Source organism: Rhinatrema bivittatum, chromosome 6 (genome assembly GCF_901001135.1).
Source record: "Rhinatrema bivittatum chromosome 6, aRhiBiv1.1, whole genome shotgun sequence".
Lineage (NCBI taxonomy): Eukaryota > Metazoa > Chordata > Amphibia > Gymnophiona > Rhinatrematidae > Rhinatrema > Rhinatrema bivittatum.
The window spans coordinates 218,142,678-218,169,686 of NC_042620.1; the positions used below are offsets into that span (position 1 = coordinate 218,142,678).

The 27,009-nt window shown below is 41.5% G+C and overlaps 1 protein-coding gene across 8 annotated transcripts in view; it reads right to left on the bottom strand.

The window, feature by feature from the left end:
* Positions 1 to 27,009, bottom strand: part of RPS6KA6 (ribosomal protein S6 kinase A6) — a 353,752-nt gene that overhangs the window by 139,393 nt on the left and 187,350 nt on the right. For 4 of the 8 annotated variants that reach the window (XM_029606558.1, XM_029606560.1, XM_029606556.1 and 1 more), the window contains 3 exons: positions 25,096 to 25,175; positions 9,433 to 9,554; positions 9,107 to 9,144 (listed from right to left, as the gene is read on the bottom strand). In XM_029606558.1, the coding sequence (XP_029462418.1) occupies positions 9,107 to 9,144; positions 9,433 to 9,554; positions 25,096 to 25,175 (240 nt within the window). Of the gene's footprint in view, positions 1 to 9,106; positions 9,145 to 9,432; positions 9,555 to 25,095; positions 25,176 to 27,009 lie in introns of those variants that run through there. The other 4 variants (XM_029606562.1, XM_029606561.1, XM_029606563.1 and 1 more) reach the window with 3 other exon arrangements.

The following is a 27,009-nucleotide window of genomic DNA, read 5'->3' on the forward strand; positions in this document are numbered from 1 at the left end:
CATCCTCCGAATGGCCCGACGCAGAAACTTTCTCAACGTATATAGAGCTGTGCTCTGTGCGCAGTCATTCTCACGTGATTCTCCTCCCCCATTCAATTAAATTAAAGCATAACCGTGCAGCGAATGGAGAACAGAAAAAAAGAGAGATAGAGGTAAAAGGAAAAGAAGCTGTCCAGAGAGCAGGATGGAGACGCATGGCTAATTCACCTTGCTATCTACGGAAAACACCGTTTATGGTAAGCAAATTTGCTTTTTTCCCCCCATAGACAAGCAAGCTGAATTAGCCATGCTTTCTGAGAGTCCCCAGCTAGGAATTCGAAAGCACTATATTCATTCATATTTGCTGGCAGTGCCTGCAATTTGATTGATTAGTGAGAAGAATTAATAAATGTGGACAGCTTAAATTTATTTATTTATTTAGCACTTTTATATACCGAATTTCCAGTAACAGAATTACTAATCAAGTCGGTTTACATTCTAAACAATAACAATGACAAGAGGATGTCTTACAATAAACAGGTAGATGTTTATTGTAAGACACAAACACAAACAGGTAGATGTTTATTGTAAGACTCAAACAACAAACACTCTCAGATGAGTGCATCTGAGAGTGTTTGTTGTTTGAGGCAGTAGTGACTTGTGAAGGTGTGCATAAAAGATCATGTCGCTGCTTTGCAGATATCTAATAACGGAACATCTTTTAGGTGAGCTATGGATGTTACTATGGCTCAGATCCGATGCGCTTTTATGCCTTCAGGGAGTTTGTCCTCGTGTAACGAACAGAAGGTAATACACTGTTGCTAGCATATGTTTAGAAACTGGTAAACCTGGAGCACTGGGGTTGTAGGAGAGAAACATTTGTGCATGACGTTTCAGGGACCAAGTTCTTTGGATGTAATAAGCCAAAGTTTTTACAGTCCATGGTATAAAGGTTTTTTTCCCTTTCTGTAGCATGAGGTTTCGGAAAGAAAGTTGTTAAGGTAATCGTTTGGTTGAGATGAAATGCTGAGATCACTTTAGGGAGAAAGACTGGGAAACTATCATGGTAGAACTGAAAAAATGGTGAGTTAGTGAACTAAGGCCTGTAGCTCACTGACTCTCCTTGCCGACTGTGATGCTTCCTCTGGCCACTGGACAAACTCAGCCTCTCCAGGGTCCAATCTTGGAGAGGGACTTTCCTGGCCACTTGAAAACTCAAATAGAAATCACTTACAGTTTTTTTTTCCCCACAAGTCCCCAGGCAGGGTTTGAACCAGTCCCGGGTCTGACTGGAAAACAAGAGCCCTCCCTGCTGAGCCAGCCAGCCCAATCAGCATAGGCTGGCTTCAAAATAAACCTTAAGTCTCTAGCTGTCTTTCAGTCCTCTGTGACAGCCAGCACAAGACAAAACTAATCTCAATAAGTTCTCCAAAAGTCAAAGTCTGGCCCAATGGGCCTAACTGCCACCTCCCACTGTACCTCTGGGATCGCACACTTTTCCCCAGAGATTCAACCACCCACTTGGTAATTTTCTTAGTAAGGTGTCCTTAAAGCAGATAATTCCAAATAAATAGACGCTTTGGTATCCACAAGCTCACCTTCCTTGGAATCACTGTTGCTGTCCTTCCTCGCACTGTAGAGGCAACATCCAGGGTCAAAGTCTCCCAGAGCACACGGTAGCAAGGTCCTGCTCTGTCCTCAGTCTCTGGCAGGAGACTGAGACTGCTCTGCTAGGGACTCCTTTTTATATCGTGATGACTCCTGCTCCAGTATCAAGGGATTGGCTCCTAGGGCCCCACCCTCTGCTTTGCAGTCCCCCTGCAGCCAGGGATTGGCTTCTGGATCTCCACCCTCTATTTCCCACACCTGTGGCTCCTCTTTCTCTATGGTTACAGGGGGGAAGAAACCAGGGTGCGTCTTTGACTTTGTGTTGCTGGGTTTTTCGGTTCCAGGGAGTTTTTGTTCCTGGTATTTTGTTCCACCTCCCCGGGCTGGAATATAGACCCCATCACACAGACATAATAGCTATCAAAAATAATACTTTCCACATTAGAAACTTCATGGAAGTGGAATTGAATGGCTCAAAGGGTGGGTACATTAGCTTTTCCAAAACTATGCTAATATCCCATGGAACTGCCAGCTTTGTGATGGGGGGGGGGGGGGGGGGGGGGGTCTAAACCATATAGCTCCTTTCATGAATCGGGATACTAGTGGATGCTTAGATATAGATCTGCCATTCCATGAAAGATGGTATGCTGCAATAGCGCCAAAGTGTATTCTGATGGATTACACTGTTAAGCCAGAAGAAAACAACAGCTGTAGATATTGGAGAAGTGGCTCTGGGGGGCTGTAAAGCAGGTCTATGGCTGCGTTATTGCACCAGGCAGAATATTTGCCCCATTTTTGGGTATAATTCTTCCATGTAGAAGGTTTTCTAGCGGAGATAAGAATATGCTTGACTTGTCGGGAGAGAGAGATGCCTCAAAGTTTTCCTTTCAATCTCCAAGCTTCAGCTGTAGGGAGGAATGCAGGGGGGTGAAGCAGAGTGCCCTCATCCTATGATATGAGGTCCTCCTGATTGCCTAAGCGTATTGGATTTTTTACTGCCAACTTCACTAAGTAGGTGTGCCATGGTTGCCTTGGCCATGCTCGTGCGAGGAGAATGAGATCTGATTCATCTGCTATGCACTTCTGTATCACTCGTCCCAGCATGGATATTGGTGGGAAAGCATAGAATAGTCTGTTTGTCCAGGGAAGGAGAAAGGCATCCTGGGCTACTCTATAAGCCCTGGGGTATATGGAACAAAACCTTGTTAGTTTTGTGTTGGTCTCCGTCACGAAGAAGTCTATGTAGGGTGTTCCCTATTCCTTGAAAAGGTAGTTCGCCACCTCTTGGTTGAGTTCCCACTCATAAGGGTGGAATATTCTGCTGAGCCTGTTGGTCTCTGCATTCTTTATTCACAGAAGAAATGTTGCTTGCAAATGGATTGAGTGGTTTAACACCCATTCCAGAGTCAATACTGCTTCTTTGCAAAGCATCCGTGAACTGGACCCTCCTCCATTTATGTAACATATGGCCATTTGGGTTGTCTATGTAAACCATCACTTTTTTCCCTACAAGGACATTGACAAAGGTGTGAATTACATTTCTTATCGCTCGCAGCTCTAGCAAGTTTATCTGCAGGCATTTTTCAAGGTGACCAAGCTCCTTGAGTCTTTAGATGTAATACATGGGCACCCCAGCCATGGAAGGATGCATCTGTTATCATAGTGATTTGATGCTCTGGTAATTGGAATGGTGCTCTCACCTGAAGAGTTTGAGGGGAGAGCCACCAATCTATATCAGAGGTCATTGAAGGAATCATCAAAATTCGAGAAGACACTGGTTAGTTGTGTTGAGACTATTGATCCTTCAGTCTCCATTGAAAATGATGCATATGAAGGCAAGTGTGTGACACTACAAAAATGGCTGCTGCCACCTGACCCAGTATTGTTTGAACTTGCCGAGCTGAAGCATTTGATTGATTTTTCAAGGCAGAGACTAGCTCTTGAAAGGTTGGAGCTTATTCTAGTACCAGAAAGACTTTACAGAATTTGGCGTTGATTAGGGCTCCAATGAATTGGAGGACTTGTGTGGGAACTTGCTGAGACTTCTCAAAGTTGATTATGAAACCGAGCTTGTCTAGACAGATTGTCTGCTGTAGGTATGACCAAAGAGTTTGTGGCGCCGAGGAAACTATAAGCCAGTCATCCAGAAAGGGAAATATCTTGATGCCCTTTTTGCAAAGATGGGTCACAGCTGCTGCCAGGCATTTTGTGAACACTCTGTGAGCTGAGGACAGGCCAAAAGGAAGTACCTTGTATTGATAGTGTGTCTTGTTCATCTAAAAACAAAGGTATTTACAGGAGGTCGGATGTATTGATATGTGGGCATAGGCATCCTTGAGGTCTAAGGAGCACATTCAATCGTTAGGTTGCAAAAATGGCAGAATGGTGTGCTTACTGCTTAGACACTTCATGTGCTGCGTGACCAGACCTGTCATGCACAGGATATTTAGACACAGCATGCGTCGGGCGGGTAGATGAGATGTGCAGACATGTCGATTTAGATATTGAGTCATGCAGCTTACTTTGTTTAGCCGTTTTTAACTCTAATGCTATTCCTGCTGTTTTTCTAAGACAATTGGGTTCTTTGTGGGTTTTTCTCCCAAACCCTGTATATCTTTTGAAGAAACTTCAACCAGACTTTGCTTCGGCTGAGGCTCTAAAAAGAGGTGGATCTCCTACCTGTTTTAACTTTTTTAGTCTTCTCAGTCAGTAAGGATTGGGATGATCTTTGAGTCAGAGCATAGGAGGTCGAAGAGTCATCCTCAGCTTCTTCATCTTCTCTGCCCTCTGTCTCTGGGCTCTTGGTGTCATCCTGCCGCAGTCGCAACAGGAAGTTTTATCGTTGTCAGGACAGAGGCAAATGTAGCAATAATTTTGTCCATCTGTAATGGATAATTTTGCCTCATTGGCAAAACTTAAAACCTAGTGCCTTTGATGCCATATTAGCCCTTAAAAGTGCTGTTTTGGGGACACAAGAGTTCGAAAATAGAGTAAGAGATTCAAAGTAATAAAGAAAGGTGCGAGAGAAAGGAAACCGCGACTGTGAGCTCTGTGGGAGAAATAAAAATTGAATGTGGAAGGAGAATCACACGGGAATGACTGCACAGGCGCACAGAGCACAGCTCTTTATATGTTGTGAAAGTTCTGTATCGGGCCGCCTGGAGAATGGCCCAGAGAGCATGGCTAATTCAGTCTGCTTATCTATGGGAAATATATAGACAGTTAGACAAAGGTCTGTATGCCAAAACCTCAGTCACATAAATACTCCAACATAAACCTCATGTAAATCTTAGCTTTAATGTATGGATTTGAACATTTTTAGCACACAGACAAAATGGGTGCACAAGACATTCAGTAACTATTATCCAGTCTTAACATCTAGATGTATACTTTTCTTTTGAATTCAGAAGAAATTCTCACCATTAACATCTTACACCCTGACATTTACTGATCTCAATGACATGAACTGCACTATTGGTACCTTTTTGGTAATGTGGCACACATAACCTCCTCTTTGGTCAACAGTGGAACAAAAATGTGACACATATTATATGTTTTGGCAGAAGTTGAATCATGGAGCAAACGGTTTCCATGCTTTTCAGTTTAAACAGTGGGTGTAATTTTAAAAAAAGAACAGCATTCATAACGTCTATAGTTCAAACATCTATATGGATGGCAGATTCAACATTCATTTAGAAATTCAAGATAATTTTACCAAAGGCATAAAAAGTATGCAGATCAAAATAAGTAACATTCACTATAACTCAAGACCTTGCTGTCTGATTTAAAATAAAGTTGGTCTCAATTACTGAGTGATTCCTTGTAACTGAAATCCTAGCTTAGTGTACACCCCCCCACCCTTTCACTTATCTTCATGCCAAGCTGCAAAATCTGATTCTACTGGTTATTTCATGTTCAAATTGCAATCTATCAGTTGTTTAGAGACACACAGATTTCTTTTTCATCAAGAATTAAAAACTATTTTTATAGCTCCCCAGCCCTATCCAGGTAAAGGAATGGGAATAGGCTAGACTCTCAAACCTCTTCCTTGCTAAGTTACTAGTCTAACCTGAAGTTGCTTGCTGGTCTAACATTTCACACAAAGAAACAAAAGGAAAGTGAGTTATACATGTCTTAATAAAAGCAACAAAAGCAGGGGAAGCACCAAATTTTAACAAGAAATCAATTTCCTTTTAGAAAGTCCATAAATACAGAGTATTCATATCAATTCTTTTAGAATTATTTCTTGTAATTTTCAAAATATATATAATCTATGAGTCAAAGCTCTAGTACTGGAAAATAAATTTTACAATTTTTAACCCAATATCAATTACACTATACAACAAAACAGAAGTTAATTACAGAGACTAATTCAGAATTAACTATACCATGTATGTGACATCTAAATATCAAAAGGAATCTAAAAAATAAAGTGAATGTAATTAGGATTCTCAAATAGCAGCAGCTCAATGGATTCACACAGATGGATCAAATGAGTCTCTCATGCTAACTTGCAATTTCCCAAACTGCCAGTTTGGAATCTTAAAGCTTTTGAATGGTTTTATAAGCAAATCAGACTGCCAACCTGCCAGCAGCTTGCTCAAACCCCACGGTTTACTTTTTCTTTTTGTTTTGAAAAGCTTATACAGCACGAAGCATGTAACTATGCAAAAGGATGTGGCTAAGTTGTATGAATCAAGCTGCTGTTATTACAGAACCCCTATTTCAAATAAGCAAATTCATTTTCTCTAAAAACAGCCTCAATGGATTAGCATAGATGGAGATTTCCAAACCATAACACAATGTGTATGGCTATCCACATATTAGAAGATGGCCAGGAAGAAAAGGAGCTGTGCACTCAGTGAACAAATTAGAATATACCAAAATTGTAACCAACTAAACTGGAATTATAGGCAAGTAAATCTGACACTATGCAGGTACAGATTTTGGAACCTCCTTGACCAGGTCAGGTAATGAAACCAAGAGATCATCAGTGTTCAAAACCCAATTAAAGGAACCTTCATGAAGCTTAAAAGAAAAGACCTTTAATTTAATACATACAGACCTCTATGGAACTTGAGAGAAATGTGAGCACATCCGCAAAAGAAATCTGGAAAATTCAAAGTGTTCCCTGAGTCCTAGATTTAGGATCCTAAAAAGTTAGGTGCCTAAAAAGTGGGTCAAGGCCAGGAGAGAGCTAAGGCACGCAGTGTGATTTCTAGCACTAAATACCTAGAGTTAAGCAAGTGAATAGTGGCCTTAAGTTTGCTGAAAATAGGCCCCTACTTTTTCTAAATGTAAGCACTTTTTTTTAAAGTAAAGTTTAGAATATCAGACCTTGCTTCAGTCAAAAGATAAGGATAGGGATTGCTAATCCTAAGAGCTGGTGCTACTCAACATTCTGCTCCACACTCTGTTCCTGCTGGTCTAGAAAGCTGGCATCATAAATATTTTCAAAACCATTTGGCTGGCTCAGATGATCTTGTGATGCAAGCAATAAGCATAGCCAGCCCACAAATTTTAAAAAGCTTGAGGTACTGTCATTTTAGACCAGTCAGAAAAGTATGCCGGGTGGAAGCAGCAGATTAAATAAGGAGCAGATGATACCTTGGGGGTGGGGGGGGGGGTTAGAGGGGTGTATTGTGTGTGCAGGCTGTTCGTTTGTAATCTGCTTGTTGGGGGCATGTATTATCTGGCAAGTTAATAAAATCAAAAGTTAAAAAAGTAAGCAGAGCACTAGGCTGATTTAAATTGGTGCTGATCGGAAGATAACACTGGAGAGACAACCATGGCACACCAACTTCTAATAAAATGTTGCTGGTTTTTGGCACTCTGTCAAAAAATGTTGGCAATCCCCAAGTGAGAGTATTCCTGCATAAAGAATACTAAACTGAGACACCAACCTCTGCAGTGCAGATGGCATTAATTTTCACTTTTGTCTGGAGGAGGCCTACAACTCAGAAGATTCAGCTCACATGGGCCAGCCAGAAGGCGGTAGACTGAATGGAACAGCTGGCTCAAAGGACCAGTTGGAAGAGATGTGCTTTGTTCAGAGGTTCATATGGAGGGGTGGGGAACAGACCTCAGAGGGGGCACAAGGATCCGTTTCTATGAGCTATTCATTATAAGCTTATTAAAATACAACAGAACATGCAGCCAGCAAAAAGCAGCCAAGCATACAGTTGATACTAGCATGGTCAAAAGGGACATGGCTGTCAGAACATGAGCATACTAAACAATTCAGATATAACAAATATGTCAAGGGGGTACAAAAGTCCAGGGTTCTGCATCAGAAGAGAGTCTAATCTAAGAGCCATAGTTGCCCCAATGCACCTCAGGGACTACAGTAAATACAATATGCAAGGAAGACTATTTCCTTCAATTATCTGCTTTAGGATTTGAAAATGCCACAACACACCTGAGTAGTAATAGAAGTATGATGCAACCAGAAGAATATGCCTGTCCAGACATATCTCAAGGACTATCGTTTCTACAATTTAGACAGGAAAGTATGTGTGCAGAGATGCCAGGTTACAACCATTCTACAAGTATCTCATGCAACTGGAGGGGATCTCATGCACACAAGCAGTGCGCCCTCCTCATATGCATTCAGGGCCAGGGTGAAGAGCTAATGAAATGAAGAGGCAGCATAACTGGCAGGGATCCCCAGGGTGAAGAGGAGCAGAGATGAAAGACATGGCTTTCTTACACACACACACACACACACACTGTAAAGAACACCTTTGGAAAGGTCTATTCCATGGTTCACGGAGTACACCATTCCCATCTTGTTTTCATATTGGATTAAAGAATTGCAATTGAAATAAAATCAAAAAAAGCTAAATATTTTGTATTGCTCCTCATTTGGAAAGCAAGACAAATATTTAAATCTTTCAAGATTTATACCCTAAGCACAGGAAAAATCTCACTCTTTAGCCTTCAATCTCATTCACTAGTGGTAAATCTCACTCTTTGGGATGGACAACCATTGGCATTTTTGCAGACATTATGATACATCTGGAAGGTGAGGGGTGCCATAGCTTTGATGAACAGAGGGCACTGAAAAGATCACACTCCTTAAGAAAGACTCAATCCTCAAAGCGGTACTGACAATTTAACTGAATGAGGGAAAGAGCCTCCCCCATTAGGGGCAAATCAGTTGCAGTCAGCTAATAAAGTCCAGGACAGAGGACTGCACCCTCAAATGAGTGTTACTCCTTATACAAGAATGAAGAATTTCATCTGAAAGAAAAAAGGTAGGCTGGCAGATTGGATGCCTGGCTGTTTAGCAATCAAGATTCAAGATTACAAGTCATCAACTTAGGAAGGTACTTCGGCCAGTCACGAGTGGATCATGGGACCATATTTGTGAATCTATTGAGACTGCTTGTTAGAGAAAAATTGTATCTGTACAACTATGAAACAAACGTGAATATTAGAATCTATGTCACAATTCTATGAACTGCAATATAAACTTTAATGCAAAGATAAATAAACTGTGCTGGTAACTGTTACCTACCTGTTAACTTGATATGTCCTGCTTCATCAAGTAAAATGCTGAAAATTAAAATTCACATTCACCAATACACATAACACAGGAATTTTTATACAAAAAACATTTTCAATACAGTATTCATGGAAACAGATTAGATGAAATATTCTAATGTTTAAATGTTAGCTCAATACAGTTATCTGTATCTACAACCTATACAACTACTGAATATGAGTCTCATGCAAAAAATATTTTATATTTTAATTTAATTATGCACAAATGTACAAAGATTACAAGGCACATCAATAAAATTTAAATCACTATAAACAAATTAAATAAAAATTTCATTTTACTTTACTTTTCTGGCTTCAGGTCCCTGTATACAATTCCCAAGCTGTGTAGATGATCCAAAGCAAGGGCCAGTTCTGCGAGGTAGAATTTCACATCTTCCTCTGTAAACATAACCTAATAAGAACTATATAGATTTACCTTCTGATCTTTGCTTCAATTTCTAGTACTGAAGACTAAAAGTTCCATTGCTTTTCTGTCCTAAAACACAATTCAAAGTGGCTCCAATACATTAGTAGTATACTTTTGTGAAATTACACAGAAAAAGTACTGAAAATGTATTATTGCTTATCAAGCTCTAAGTCACTCTGTCCCTTCTGTCTCCATACTACCCAGTCCTTTGAAAATGGGGTTATACAACATACTAACTTTTTTATTCCTTAACTGATAGAATTAATATATAATTCTTCAAGAGCACCAAAATATACTTAAAAAAAAACAAAACAAAAAAAACAATGCAATCACAATGTAGGAAGCTTTGCTGTAGAAGAATCAAGACAAACTCTTTACTGGATACCCTTCATCTTTTCTTTAGTAGCCACTAACACTGGTCAATATCTTTCAAAGTCATTCATCATTACTTTCTTTCCTTTCTGCTCAAATCTCTGTTTAAGACCTATGTTATAATAGCCAATATGCACAAGCTGCATAGATTAGAAAACAAAATGAAAATATTTACTGAAGAAAAATTAAGAAAACAGAGATTTGATGGGGGTTATATGATTTGTTTAAAATCATACTAATTAAGTGGCAATCTAACTCAAGCTTCACCAACCAGAATTTACACCTTGATGCTATTGGTCCTTTGTGCTTTACATACACTTAAACAGGATATATAAACATAACTACTACTTCCTATATGCGCTGGCATGATACAGTCAAGGTGAAGTGGAATTAACACATTCGTCCTCTGCAAGTTGAAGTCTTACATGTATATCTTTTGTGCTAATAAGATTAATGTGCTTAAAGTTTCCTTTTGCATAGATCATAATTAAGTTGATATTCTCTGCCGTGTCAGAGGAGATATGACATACCTTTGTTTTTTTATTGCCCCACATTTTTTAAAATTCTACATAGCTCTAATTAGCAGTCATATCGGTCACAAATCATTCAAATGTGCTGAAAACTGTACGAGAAGGCAAATGTTTAAGTTCTGTTGAGAAATTACTACTTATCTGATAATTTCACTTTCCTTAATATAGACAGATGGGTTCAGGACCAGTGGGTTATACACCTCTACCAGCAGATGGACACAGAGCAAACTGACATCACAGCACATATATTCCTGCAGTGACATCAAACTGTCAGTATTCTCTTCAAAAGCAACTGTGGACAACTAGCAAAAATGTGATTATAGATAAGCATTTCAATACTCAACCGACATGAAGCACTGATCTCAGACAAGAAATACATTAACAATAGTCTAGGGACTGGAGTAACACTTACCAGTAACACGTAGTCACCCAAGAGGACTATAACAAACATACGGCAGCCAAGGCCAGGTAGCTGAACCCATCTGTCTATATTAAGGAAAGTGAAATTAAACATATAACTGCTGTGATCTTGACCTAGATTATGAATGCTGGCACTGAATGTAATTGTTGACTAAGAATATGAATGCTGATTTTGTAAACCGTTGTAATCTTATTCTGGAATGACGATATATGAAACGCATAAATAAAATTATCAGGTAAGTAGTAATTTCTCATTTCTTAGCACAAACAGATGGCTTCAGGATCAATGGGATGTACCAAAGCTACTCCCAAATAGGGTGAGAGGCTGCCCGTGGTCGAGTCAAAACTGCACATGCAAAGGCTGCATCCTCCCAAGTCTGCATATCCAGACAATAATACCTGGAAAAGGTGTGTAAGGACCATGCTGCAGCTCGACCAATGTCAACGGGAGACAAGAATCTAACATCCACCCATGACACTGCCTGAGCCCTAGTAGACAATGGCTTTTCAGTGGCCACATTTACAGCCATGACTACCTCCTTAATCCAGCGAGCTATTGTAACCCGCGAAGCCGGCTCGCCCCGTTTACCTCCCCCATGGAGGACATGCAGGCAAGCTATCTTTCAGAAAGGCTTATTTATTTTATTTATTTTTTTATTTTATTAAAGCATATTTATATACCGAGTTACGTTAGGAACATCACCTCGGTTTACAGGGAACTTAATGCAGCAAGAAGCTTTACAATGAACAAGTGACAAAATGAGGCAACAGGAAAATCAAGTAAAAAAGGTACTATACATACGTGAGCGAGAGGCAATGGCCGGAAGGATGATACAGGTTTACAAGTAACTTAATGCAACAAGAGGCTTTGCAAAGCAGCAAGAGGCTTTACAATGAACCAGTAACAAACAGGTCGATACAGTAACGTGCGGTTGAAGATTTCCCGTCTGTAACGAGCTGGGAGCGCACAATACAGACGAGTAAGGCGATCCAGCGATACAGTCTCCAGTTTCACGCGTCCGTAGTGCTTCTTAAAATAGACACATAACCCTTTCCGCACCCAGCATGTAAATGATGTGTAAATGAACGAATTAGCTGTATAATGAAGGAATTAGCTATTCCCCTCCAATACTGTAACGGGCGCTGATATTATCTCCTTAGTAACCCACTGTTTTGCCGCGGCCTTAACGTGTTAGTTTACCGCCTCCCCCTAGTAGGTGTTAGGACTGTGAGTCTTGTAACAAATCCCTCGACACCACTTAAGATACTCAAACACAAAAAACAATTTAAAAAAAAAAGCGATAAAGAGATGATCGAGAAAATGTAATGCTGTGGGACACATAAAACCTGTCAGAAAAAAAAAAAATTTTTTTAATACCTGTCACTTTCCGAATCGTGCGGTCATCCAGGCAGCGGCGGGAGCCGGAGGGCCGCGTGGGTCCAGGCGGCCGGCGGCGGCGGGATCCGGGTGGGTGCGTGTTCAATCTAGGCCGCGGGCCGGGTCGCACAGGCGCGCATTCATTCAGGCGGAGGGAGCCAGCGGCGAAAGCGGCCTCCGGCAGCCCCCACCGGCAGTGAATGAATGCGTGCCTGTGCGACCCGTGCGATTCAGCGCTCAAGGCGTGACGTCACGGCATGTGACTGCCTTGAGCGCCGAATCGCACGGGTCGCACAGGCGCGCATTCATTCACTGCCGGTGGGGGCTGCCGGAGGCCGCTTTCGCCGCTGGCTCCCTCCGCCTGAATGAATGCGCGCCTGTGCGACCCGGCCAGCGGCCTAGATTGAACACGCGCCCACCCGGATCCCGCCGCCGCTGCCGCCGCCCGCCTGAAACCAACGCGCGCCCACCCGCCCCCGCGGCCTCGATTAAACACGCGCCCATCCGCCCGTGGCCTCGATCGAACACCCGGCTCCCGCCGCCGGCCGCCTGGACCCACGCGGCCCTCCGGCTCCCGGCGCTGCCTGGATGACCGCACGATTCGGAAAGTGACAGGTATTTAAAAATTTTTATTTTTTTTTTATAACATTCAGGTTTTTACATATTTTTGGTTTTTTGTTTTTTACACTTCCTGGTGCCTGTCATTTCAAATGTCATTTGAAATGACATTTGAAATGACAGGTACCAGCGCACCCAGGTTACTGTATAGGCGCTGTATTAAGCGCCTATACAGTAAAATGGGTTGCGCGGGCCTAACCCTTCCCTAACGCTTCACAGCCGCGGCATGCATTTGCATGCAATTAGAAGAGAGTATCAGGCGCTAGGTCAAGAGAACTGTGCGTGCGGGGAGGAAGGGTGCGCCTGACACTGCCGCACTGTTTCTACCGCGGCCTTACTGTATCGACCTAAAAATAAGGCAACAGGATAATAATCAAGTAGAAAAGGTATTTAGAAAAGGTACTTAGAAACCTCCAGATACTTCAGGACATGTCTCTTGACATCCAAGGGACGCAACACGCAATATTCCTCTGCATCTCTTTCCTTATCCAGAGACGGCAAGTAAATGAGAAATTACTACTTACTTGATAATTTCCTTTTCTTTAGGACAGTCAAATGAATCCAGAACAAGTGGGTTTATGCTCCCCTACCAGCAGATGGAAATGGAGCAAACTGACTTCACAGTATTTATACCCTGCAGTGACATCAGCCTGCCAGTATTCTCTTCAAAAACAACTGTGAACAAACTAGCAAAACTTGGTTAAACAGATAACCATTTTAATGCTCAGCCAACAAGCAACACTGGGCTCAGTGTTTAACACCTTTTAATGTTTTTATTGTATCTTCTTTTGACACCCCTTTGTTAATTGTAAACCGGCATGATGTGATACCACGCTCAGCTTCCTGCACCCGCTGCCTTTCAGCTGTCCAAGCAATTAAGTCCACACCGGCTGAAAAGCCAGCTACTGGACCAAGGCACTCATTCAAGGACCATGGAAATCACCTCAGGAATTCTCAATTGGCGGAAGGACCATGTGGTATTGCCACAGGCGAGCGGGGCAAATTAATTTTCCTTCTATTTCTCCTTCCAAAATCTAAAACAATCCCCAGTAGGGAAACACATGTCCACTATCTGCTGGAGATGGAGAATACAGACAGGCTGATGTCACTACAGGAGTATATGTACTGTGATGTCAGTTTGCTCAGCTCTATCTGCTGGTAGAGGTGTATAACCCATGAGTGCTAAACCCATCTGTCCATGTGCTAGGAAAAGGTATGTTTTGGAACAGCTATTGAGAACCTTATAAAAGAACTATGTGGGTTTTATTCTAAATTCAGCTTATAATTCAGCAAATTTACTATCACTTTATTAAAGCAATAGTGCCTCATACTTATAGCAAAATTCAAACATGTGATGGTACCTATCTTAACGAAGGTATAGAAATGTTTTTAAATAAATAAATAAATAAATAAATAAGTATCCCTTTACCTCTTTCTTTCTATCCTGTCATATTTTCTAACTACCAAATAACCAAGTGCTTCTGAAGAAGCACAGAATTCACAATCAGGGTAATAGGTAAAAGATGATAAAAAATGCTGGGACAGAGTCAGCTGAGCTGTGCTTTTTTTTTTTTCCCCCTGAAAGTCGATTATTTAAAAAAAAAAGTGGCTCTGGCAGTTCAGCTTCTTTACTAAGTGCTCTTCTGTGCATGATAAATTTGGATTTTGCTAAGTAGGAGGTAATGCTGCTTTGAGTAGTACATCAGACTATCACAAAAAAAGTTCTGTTTTTAACCCCAACTCATTTTTACAGAAAAGCTATTTACACTGAATAATGTATAACACTTTCTAATCAATGAAAGCTTTCCTAAACATGCTCATAACATGCCTTTTTTTTTTTTTAAAGAAATCTGCATCTAGAGTGAGTTTTCTGCAGTTTAGTCAGGACTTAGGTATTTAAAATACAGGGAGGTATGTATATTAAAATCAGCCCCTATACAAGTAGATTTTGAACTACCTAAAGATACTCAAGTAATTTCATTACAAGCATAAATTTACCTGCACAAAAGGTATTCCAGCAGCATGTTGAAAGATCTACATGTATAACCTGAACTTTCAAGAAACTATGTGCAGAAAAACATGCCATTTATATGAATAACTATGCATTTTATTTTGCAATGGGTAAAGTAGACAAAGTTGCTTACTGGTAACAGATGTTTAACAAGGACAGCAGGATGACAGTCCTAACACATGGGTGACATCATCTGATGGAGCCTGGCACAGAAAAATTATCCTCTCTTGGATTAGATGGTAAAGAATCCAATAAACCCTGATATCTTTTCATAAGTATGTTATGTAGTGCTGACTCTATGGATCCTGGAGCCCCAGGAAGGAGTGGCACCGTTAGTGAAGGCTTTGGCATCGAAGATATTGGTGTCTTCGATGGTTTTCTTGTAGTCACCGATGTTTTTCCCTTTTTTGCATGTGTCGGTGAGAGAGTGAAGACGGGCATCGGTGCCAGAACCGATGAAGCCTTCGACATCGGCATAGTGTCTGATAAGACAGAAGGCATCGACGTTGGAATTGACATCGAGGTCAGCAGTGGAATCAATGTCACTGGCATCGGGGTTTCCCCCGGCATTGGGAATGATCCCAGCATCAGCGATGTCACCGATATCGATACTGCCATTGTCATTGGTAAGGTTACCAGCATCGGTGACGTCACCGGTGTAGGAGACGTCACCGGCATCGGCGATATCGTCGGAAGTTGTTCTTTTAGGGCTTGCATTACTGCTTCCTTGATGAGTATCAACAAGTCCTGTGGAATGGGTGGAACGGCTGGCGCCGGTGGAGGAGGAGACAATATCTCCTGTGATGGCTGTATAGGTGGTACCGAAGTAGGCCCAGACGGTAGTAGTGTATCTTTGTGTCTTTGCCACTTCACGCTCAGTTCCCCCGGGGAGGGAGCTAACGGTGGTGTCGGGGCATGACTATGTCGATGCTTATGCTTAGGCCTTATTTCGGTTACTGACCTTATCGATGCCGTCGACGGTGTTGGTGATGCTTGATCCCCAGATCCTTCCAGTCGACGTTTCCTCAGCAGGACTTTTTTTGTAACTCCTCCTGGGGATGATTTTGTCGACGTCGAAGGTGAAGGAAGGAGTTGTAGGTGAAAAAGATGCTCCATTTTTTCTTGCCTAAGTTTCCTTCCCTTCGGAGTCATTTCTTGACATTGTTGGCAGGACGAAATGTCATGTTTTTTGCCCAAACAGACGACACAATCTAGGTGTGAGTCTGTGACTGACATGGTCCGATTACAAATCTGGCATTTTTTAAAACCCGAAGCCATGTCAGTATCGACAGCCATCGATGAAAACAGAAAATTTGTGAGACAATTTATCGTCTTTACTTACGTAAAAAAGCTATCAATTTCTCACCATCCGGTGAGAAAAGGGGGAGTGAGATCCCGTATGGGAGAAAATCTTTGGAAAAAATGACTTTTTTAGTCAGAAGTGAGTAAAGAAACTCACAGGGCTCCTGTCTCCGCAATGCTTACAGCAGCATGGAAAAACGAAGACTAGAATGAGACCCCTGTGGCAGAGTATATCATGGCATGCTCAGTGGCCTCACAGTGCCAGTCAAAAGTTTCTAGAAACTTTGACAGAAAGTTTTCCCGCAATAGGGTTCCGTCAGTGACATCACCCATAGGTGAGGACTAGCATCCTGCTTGTCCTGGGATAAAAATTATTTCAAAGTTTCTAAAACTTTGATAGAGTCTCTTTGGGCATGCAATATACAAAGTATATATGCGGGGTCACCTCAATCTTTTAACATAGAATTAAGAAGAAAATAATAAAGAAGAAAACCCACAAAGTGGAGATCCAACTCCACAGGGAGGATGGTGGGCCTCGTGTGGACAGACATCCTGCTGTCCTCTGAGAACACCTGTTACTGGTAAGCAACTCTGCTTTCTCCATGGACAAACAGGATGGCAGTCCTCACACATGGGTGAATCCCTAGCTACAGGTACCCCCCCCCCCCAACATCAAAGGGGAGAAACAAAACAGGTGCCAACGATCACAACAACATTTTGTTGGTAACAGGAGGGGGCAGTCTGATCAGAAATAACGGGCCCTAGGCAGGAACAGAATTGAATTCTAAACTTCAAACAAAGTTCTGAAGGACAGATTGGCGAAACCTTGTGCGTCTGCCATCCCTATCCAAACAGTAATGTGATGTGAATCAGTGGATGGAACTCTATGTCACAGCTATGCAGATCTCCTTCATGAAGACTGCTTGCAAGTGGGCCACTGATGCTGCCATGGCTCAGTGTAAGCCTTAAAATGACCCCCAAGATGCAATCCGACCTGGGCATTAAAGGAGCTTCAGTCTGCTAGCCAAATGGAAAGCATCTGCTTGGCAACAGTGATCCCCAGCCTGTTCTTTCCACTCCAGAAAGAAGGCTAAGGCTCTCTTGCAGTCCAAACTGTGCGGGGCTTGTTCACCTTGGTTTGAATGGGGCCTAGAAATAATGTTAGCAGGACAATGGACTGGTTAAGATGGAAGTCCGACACTACCTTTCGCAGGATACGTGCATAAGACACCCTATCATAAAAAATGTGTACGGTGGATTAGTCACTAAGGCCTGGAACTTACTGACCTCATGTGCTGAAGTGATTGCCACAAAAAAGTGGCAATCACTTCAGTGTGTGACCTGAAGTACCTGACCTGACTTCCAGGTCAGGTACTTCAGGTCACAGAAGCAAAGCAGCTCAAAAGAAGCTTTCATCAGCTGAGCCAAAACCACTGGGATTACAAGGTCCATTAGGTGCTTCACTTGTGCATCTGTGCAAAGGAAGCAACATGTATTGTAGTGGCCATGTGGCACAACATGCCATGCTGATACCTGCTGGCTCTGTTGAATCTCTGCTGCGATGGACATCGGTGTGATGGCAGACTGCCACGGCAAGGAGGACTTATTTATTTATTTTTATTTATTTAGGCAATTTTATATACTGACATTCATATTAATTTCATGTCAGGTTACAATACAACAAATAAACAAAATAACATAATTCTTAAAACCAATTAAAACACACTAAGAAACAATTAAATTGATTAAATATATATATAAGAAAAATAAAAAATGATATCCTGAAATCCAATAAAACAAATTATTGATAACAGACTAATAGTTAAAAATAACCATAAATTTAATTTAACTAAAAACCATGCCTGACTAAGTTTATGGTGACAATTAATAATAAATTAGAAGTAGTTAATAACAATTTAACAATTTAGTAAAGATTAGTAAAGGGAGGGAATCTGGACCTAGGGATTAACTTGATTGGATAAAAGCCTGTTCGAATAACCATGTCTTTAAAAGTCTCTTAAATCTGTGTATGTTTGACTCTGTCCGAATATCGAGGGGAAGCAAATTCCAAATTTTTGGTCCAGCCAAAGATGATGACCTTTCCCTGACTGAACTTAAATGGGCTATTTTTGGGGATGGTATTGTTAACAGTGCTTTGCCTAGGGATCTTAGATTACATGATGGAGTGTGGATGCAGAGGGATGCATTCAACCATTCATCATTATTGCATATATTGCTTTAGGGATTAATGACAAACATTCGTATTGAATTCGAGACTGGACTGGTAACCAGTGTAATTCTATCAAAACGGGGGTAGCATGATCATAAAGAGACCTTGGGGTCACCTTAGACAAAAGGCTGAACCTCAAAGAATTTGTCAAGAACACAACGAAAGAATGCTATTATAAACTACATATTCTGAAAAAGCTGAAACCTCTCCTGCATTTTCAGGACTTCAGAACAGTCCTCCAAACAATACTATTTTCCAAAATCGATTACTGCAACTCTCTGCTTATAGACCTTCCAACCATAACCACAAAACCTCTACAAATGTTGCAGAACTCCGCCGCAAGGATTCTTACTAACACCAGCAGAAGTGAACACATAACACCCATACTAAAACACTTACACTGGCTCCCCATCAGATCCAGAATCATTTTCAAAGTGCTAACTATAACACACAAGAACATCCATTCACAAACGTCGCTAGATCTAAGCCTTCCACTTCGCCTACACGAGTCTTCACGACCAATCAGAAACAGATACTTAGGCACCTTACACGTACCTTCAGCCAAGTCCTCACTCAAGAAACGTGCATTCTCGACTGCCAGCCCCCTTCATTGGAATGCCCTCCCCACGGACATTCGCCTCGAAACGTGTACTCGAACATTCAAAAAGAAACTCAAGACCTGGCTCTTTACAAAAGCCTACACTTAAAGGTCTAGCTCAGAACCACATCCCAGAACTTGAATCATTCTCGCTTTTATAATCATATCAAACAACTCCTAATTTTATCCTTGGTCTCACAATTCCAAATCATTAAATATTTGAACATGCTACACCAATACCTCTTAATCCAGATGTAACCTTAGTTTTGAAGTCTTCACTCCTATAGAAATAACCGCCAGTTCTTATTTACTTAACCCTATTCTGTAGACGTAAACTTTTCATGAAGACTGTAATCTGTAAACACCTGTATTTATTATAAGAACTTGTATTTACTATTTATATTTATTATTTAGCTATTAACATTGTTCTATTACCACTTGGTACTATTTCTCTCCTTCACCTCTAACTCTAAGTTCCTACTAAGTTAGCCATGTTATTTATACCCAATTGTTGGATGTAATTGTATATTTGTTTAATTGTTCAATCTGTTTGATGTAATTTTCTGTTCCTTGTTCCGTGTAAACCGAAGTGGTATGCACTAGTGCATGAACTCCGGTATATAAAAGCCTTTAAATAAATAAATAAATATTTTTTCGTATTAGTCAGAAGCCGTGCAGCTGCATTTTTCAGCAATTGTAGTGGACAGATGGTTGAAATTGGTAGGCCTAAAATAAGGCATTGCAGTAATCAAGTTTTGGTAGAATAAGTGCCTGTAAGACAGTGCGAAAGTCACTGCCGTGAAGAAGTGGTTTAAATTTTTTTAGGATTTGCAGCTTATAAAAAACATCTTTCGATATGGCTTTTATTGAAGCTTTCATACTCAGTTCAGAATGCAACTGAGGTCTCTTACTTCATATCTGATGTTATAGCATTGGGCGCAAGAACTAATATCTGTTTCTATCTTCTCTGTAACTTTATTGCAAATAAACAAAATTTCGGTTTTGGAATTGTTTAGTGATAGGGACATATGGGAAATGAATTGCTTTATGGACTTAAAATAAACTTCCCATAGTTTCAACGTAGATTGTAATGATTCTTTGATAGGCCTGAGCTTTGTATAGCAGGGCTCCAATGAAGACCAATCGAAAGGACAAGCTGAGATGGACTTGGGGTAGTTGATGACAAACCCTAGCAACTACAACACCCAGATGGTCGAGCATATGGATCCTCGGCCACTGCCCAAGAGTTGATCTTGACCAGCCAATTGTCCAGATAAGGAAAATGAACTTCAAGCGTGCGAATGTGCCTCAAAACCACGGTCAGGCACTTAGTACAGATAAGTGGGAAAGTCGTTAGCCAAAATGGCAGAACGCAGTACTGAAAGTGTTGTTCTCCCACAATGAATATGTTACTTACTGTGGCTGGAGAAGATCTCGATGTGGGTATATGCATCTTTTAGATGGAGAGAGCAAAGTCAATCCCCTTTTTGCAGGAAAGGGATCAGAGTGCCCAGAGAAATCATCTTGAACTTTTCTCTTTTGAAGAATTTGTTCAAGGTCCTTAGGTCTAGGATGGGAAGGAATGTCATAATGCCTCTGGTATCACTCCATGGTGAGACAGCACCTTGAATACTGTGTATACTTCTGGTCGCCGCATATCAAGAAAGATATAGTTGTGATGGAGAAGGTACAGAGAAGGGCATCCAAAATGATAAAGGGGATGGAACTGCTCCCCCATGAGGGAAGACTAAAGAGGTTAGGGCAGTTCAGCTTGGAGAAGAGATGGCTGAGGGGGGATATGATAGAGGTCTATAATGAGTAAATGCGAATCGGTTACTTACTCTTTCAGATAATAGGACTAGGGGCACTCCATGAAGTTAGCAAGTAGCACATTTAAAACTAATCTGAGAACGTTCTTTTTCACTCAACGCAAAATTAAACTCTGGAATTTGTTGACAGGGGACGTGGTTAGTGCAGTTAGTTTATAAAAGGTTTGGATAAGTTTTTGGAGGAGAAGTCCATTACCTACTATTAATCAAGTTGACTTAGAAAATAGCCACTACTATTACTAGCACCAGTAGCATGAGATAGACTTAGTTTTTTGGTACTTGCCAGCTATATATAGCCTGGATTGGCCACTGTTGGAAACAGGATGCTGGGCTTGATGGACCCTTGGTCTGACCCAGTATGGCAATTTCTTATGTTCTTATGTGTCTGTAGCACTCTGATTTGAGCAAAGGCTCAAGGAGAGACAGTGCCAGGCCCGGTGCCCCAACGCAGAGGCCCTGCAGTATCTTCTCAATGGCCTGCTGCACACACTTCTCCAGCTCCTCTTCTATACCGAACGAACATCGGTATAGAAGAGACTTTAAATAAATAAATAAATAAATAAATATCTATCAAGATTGACTGGGATCCAAGAGTTGTGGTCAAATCCTTTTGGAACAGAGAGGAGGATCGGTGGCAAACAATAGGACTAACAAAGGTCATGGTGACCGCCTGGGAACCATGGAGGACTGGAGTTCCTCACCAAGAGGTCACTTCAGGAGCATCACAGCTGAGTCTGGTTCATCTCCGTGCCCGGCACCATGCATTGATGGGGACCGATGCCGATGCTTCTTTGGTTTCCCTCAATGCTCGGCTCGGCCCTTCCCCGGTGCCAAGGCCGAAGACAACGAACCTGATGCCTTCAACCTGGAAGAGGTGGGTGATGGCCCTTCTCTGGCGTCCCTGTAAGCCATCCAACGGTGAAGCTCCAAGGTCCCTCAATGTTGTTACCTCAAATGCTGATGTCGATGGATCGGTCTTCCTGGGCCCGAAGAGCATATCCTTCCTGTCTAGCCAGGCCCAGCATTCTTTTGGTGTCATCTGTGCACACTTGCTGCAATTCCAGATGTTATGCATCTGTGATATAGTCCTCGTGCACTGTGGGCATCACTTAAAACCTGGTCAATGATACTCAGTCAGAAAAGAAAAGGGACACAATGTTGAAACTGATGGTGGTGGTCACCGATGGCCGGCAGGCACCAAGCACACCGCCATCCCAGGTATCGACTGCAAAAGAAAACATACCGAAACACTGAAAAACCTGAATGAGGGCGAGGAGATCCAAGATGGAGGATCTGTAGAGAGTCGTGTGAGGTCTGCTCGGCCGGAGACAGCAATTTCCTAAAAATCAATCACTCTCCTTAGCGGAGGGCTAAGGAGCGTGAAGCCCTCACTGCTTCTACCTCCACTCCTGTGCAAATTACCAGTCCAATGGACTTTCATTTGCGAGGGATACACTAAGATTGGGAGTGAGCTCGCCGCGGGGAGACCGGGAGGAAGCAAGAACCAGCTCCCCACGTGAGCTGCAAACAACTCTGTCCCCGATCGATCGGAGACTTCCTGCGAACCCGGCTGAGATGTATGATTATACCTCACCGAAAACTTCGGAACAATCTGGTGAAAATTTGGAGTTTGGCCTGAGGCCTTCAGGAGAGAGGGAAGCCAGAGAAGACCAATGGTTAACCGTGGAGCAAGGTGGGGCAGGAGACGCTAACGACAACACGGTCACACCATTGTCTGGAAGAGAAGTACACATTTATTTTTCCCACTTTTCCTACTAAGAAAGAGATTTCTAAACTTGATGTAATCTCATCAGAGACAATATGGGAAGCAATACAAAATGTTAATGACAACCTTTCTCAACAATTCAATACCTTAACAGCCTATATTAATAGGATGGATAATAGAATAGGAAAAATGGAGAAAGAAACAGAGAATACAAAGTAATATCTCTTGAAGGGAAACTAAAAGAATTTTTGAATGTCCAAGGAAAGTTAATTAAAGAAAATCAGCTATTAGTAAATCGCATAGAACAGCTGGAAAACCAAGTTAAGGGGAAAAACTTGAGGTTCATAAATTTTCGTAGAAACCCTTTGGTTACCCCACGAGATATCTGGACAAAATATCTGGTCCAAATATTGAAAATACCAGAACAAATGTTTCCACAATTGTCGAAGATATATTATATTCCATCTTCAAGAAGAATTTGGAACTAAATGATAAGGGTTTTCAGATTTTATTACCTACTACACCTGAACCTGAATTGGATGTAACAAATATCTTAGAATCCACACAGAAGGATCAAGTCAGACCTGCTACACTGATAGTTACCTTCCTGTTGGATACAGATAGAGATTGGATACTTCGGAAGGTTCTCCGTAATAGGGATAAGCTTTTTTAGGGGTTGAAAGTATCTGCCTTTCCGGACCTAGCTAGATCCACACAATTTAGGTGAAAGCAATTTTTACAGCTGAGACTGCAAGTGTTAAGTTTGGGAGCAATGTTTTTACTGAAGTACCCATGTAAATGTGTGATTAAATTTAGAAATTGTACGTACATATTTTTGTGCCAGAGCAATTGGTAGATTTTCTGAAAGATAAACATCCCAAGATGAATGTACCACCTTCCACTAGTGGAGAGAATGCGATAAGTCCTTAGCGTTACACGATCATGATAGACGCTTTACCCAATGACAGATACGTTGTAATTTCTTTGATGTAATGTTATATTTTCCTTAGGTTGAGAGTATCTCCCCCCTTTTCAAACTGAGGACTTTAGCAGTATGTAACGTGCTATTATTTGCAAGTTTCATATACATATTTTAATGTAACATGTCTGCTTTCTAATTCAAGTTATTATTCTTGAATTGTAATCTGAAATATCTATAAATAAAAAATAAAAAAATAAAAATAAAAAAAACCTGAATGAGAAGACAGGCAGGAGAACTGGGGGGACTATGCTTTGACTGTGTGATTCAGACAATGCAAAATTACTGTGAAAAATAGCAAAAATACTCCAATAAGGAGAAAAGCAGAGAGACTGAACTTCACCGCGAAACACTGGGCTCTGTAGAAAAGAAGACTGAAGGGACCCTGCATGGACGCATGGTATAATGCATGAAGAGCATGCTCAGAGAAGCTCAGTCACAGTTCTAGAAAATTTGACAAATTTTCCATGCCAGACTCCATCGGATCTCACCCATGTGTGAGGACTGATGTCCTGCTTGTCTTCTGAGAAACATGCATGCAGTTAGCTAAATAGCAACCCTATTTTCAAAGACAACTAGTGCATATACCTTCAATTTGTTTGATGAGCCAACCTAGCAGCTCAGAGGAAGAACTGTGCACAGCCATGAAGAGGTACTGGGCGTAACTTCCAGGTCTGTTCTTCTGCTAACCAGGTTGGCCAGGGCTGGGGGTGCTGTGTGGGCAGCATTTACAACCCCTGTGGGGAGGGAGTTCCGGCCATTGCACAAGTATGACATCTAGTGGCCGGATTTAGAGACCATGATTGCAGAACTCAGAAATGAGCCCTGGTACATGACCCCCAGTAGAGGAGAGGCACTGTGATGACTGGGCTAGATGAGTTGAGAAGGAATATAAAATGGGAGAGAAAAAAATTCCCAGGTAGTTATGAATGAAGATGCATGGCCCCAAATCCCAGCCCTGGTTCTGACTGAGCTGGAAGCCCAAAAAGGGGGGAAAAAAAGAAGAAAAAAAAATCTGGTTGGTTTTGCATGTGCTTGAAATTACACATGTAGGCACACGCTGAAAATGTGCCCTTTGTTTCATATTGTGAAATGAAGAGTTCTGATACTAAAAGTACATATTCAAGTCAGCGAGTACATAAACACAGCAGGAGAAAGTATGCTCTTCCTCCTGCTACCCTATTAGCCCAACACAATATTTAGCCACAGTGAAAAACTTTGATTTAAGGATGCAATTAAAAGTATTACTTTCCAGGCTTTAATTTGTAATATTTATCATACTTGATGGTCATTGGATATGTCCATATTTAATTGTGATCTGTGTTCAGTACTCGAGCTGGAGTTCTTAGTACTACATATTTAAAAATAGTTTGACCAAGCTAAGAATGTCATCAACAAAGCCAAAGTTATCTAAGCTTTTGAATTTCCTACATTATTAACTCCTCTCTAAGTTATTACGGTACGTATATCTTAATTACAAGGTCAGCTTGATAAAGAGCAGAATCATGCCTATGAATATGACAGTTAAAATTCATGTACTTACCTCTTTGGATAATCGTGTGAACACATCTCCTCCCCTGAGAAAATCCAGTATTAAATAGAGCTTCCCTTCTGTCTGAAAGGCTGATATTAAAAGATCAAACATTTTTATTACTTACAAGCTGATGGTTTTATAATACTGTACAAAATCCACAATTTATGAAATTATCATCTGTGATGCAAAAAAGGGGAAGAGGCAGAGTTATGCTACCATCTGGAGTAGGTTTTTTTTTTGTTTTTTGTTTAAGATTCTGAAGGAAAAAAGGTATCATATTTGTAAAAACTCAAAAGGTAAAACTAATTCTATTTGTAAAATATAAATTCAAAATCCTATTATGCAGACATTCCATTCCACTGAATTTTATAGAGCATGGTATCTTCTGTATTTTGACAGTGGATAAGAGCAAGTTTGCTTACTGTAAATGGTGTTTTCCGTAGATAGCAGATGAATTAGCCATGCTGTCTGGGATGTCCTCCGGTCCTGTAGGTGGCGGAGCTCTCAAAGTAAAGTTCTGAGTCTTGCTGTAGTGTTTGCCTGCTTGGCACCTCCCCCGCTCTTCTGAGTCTCCTCAGGCCGTGATTAAGCAGAGTAGTTGGTAGCAAGACTGTCCGGGGAGGCAGGGGATTCAGCATGGCTAATTCATCTGCTATCTATGGAAAACACCGTTTACGATAATGATACACTCATACACTGCTATAGCACTCAGGTGGACTGAGTGAGGCTGTGGCTAGTCCTTTTTGATACAGTAGATGAAGATAGCTAAGTAATTTGCCCGAAGGGCAGGTGAATGGGTCCATATCCCAGCCCGAGCACCAAGAGGCATAACTAATCCATTTTCTTCTGTAATTTAACCTGGTGGAGGGTTTTCTGGAAGACATCAGAATATCTTCTAGCTGAGGTGAAAGGTCTAGGTTTTGAAATAATAGCCTTTCAATCTCCACGCTGTGAGGTTGAGAGAGGAGTGAAGCAGATGTAGGAGGGATCCTCTTTCCTGGGTTGGAGGCGAGGGCTGTTTCCCAATGGAACTGGAGTATCCACTGATAGACGAATCAGGAATGCGTACCATGGCTGCCTGGGCCATGCTGGAGCTATCAGAATGAGGTCGGCATTGTCCATGATGCATTTTTGTACCATGCGAGAAATCAATGTTATTGGGGAAAGGGCGTACAGTAGGCCTTCCGACCAGTCTATGAGAAATGCATCCTGTGCTAGCCTTCGGGCACTTGGATATATCACACAGAAGGTGTGAACCTTGAAGTTGCGTTCAGTAGCAAAGCGGTCGATGCGTGGCCAGCCCCAGGTTTGGAAGAGTTTGAGTGCCACCTTCTGATGAAGTTCCCATTCGTGGGGATGAAATATCCTGCTCAGTTTGTCCGCTCTGGTGTTGTTAATGCCAGGTAGGTAGGTGGCTTGTAGGGTAATGGACAGTAATGAACATGACCCTCCTTCTTTGTTTATATAGAACACGGCCACTTAATTGTCAGTGTGGATCATGACTGTTTTACCTTGTAATGTGAGTGCGAAAGGAGTATACTACCGTCCACCTGGACAAAATAGACAGACAGATGATGAAATGGTAAGAGAAATCAGGGAAGCTAACCAATTTGGCAGTGCAATAATAATGGGAGATTTCAATTACCACAATATTGACTGGGTAAATGTAACATCAGGACTTGCTAGAGACAAACTTCCTGGATATAATAAATGACTGCTTCATGGAGCAATTGGTTCAGGAACCAACAAGAGAGGAAGCTATTTTAGATTTAATTCTTAGTGGAACGCAGGATTTGGTGAGAGGTAACAGTGGTGGGGTCACTTGGCAACAGTGATCATAACATGATCAAATTTAAACTAATAACTGGAAGGGGGACACTAAGTAAATCTGCAGCTCTAACACTAAACTTTCAAAAGGGAAAC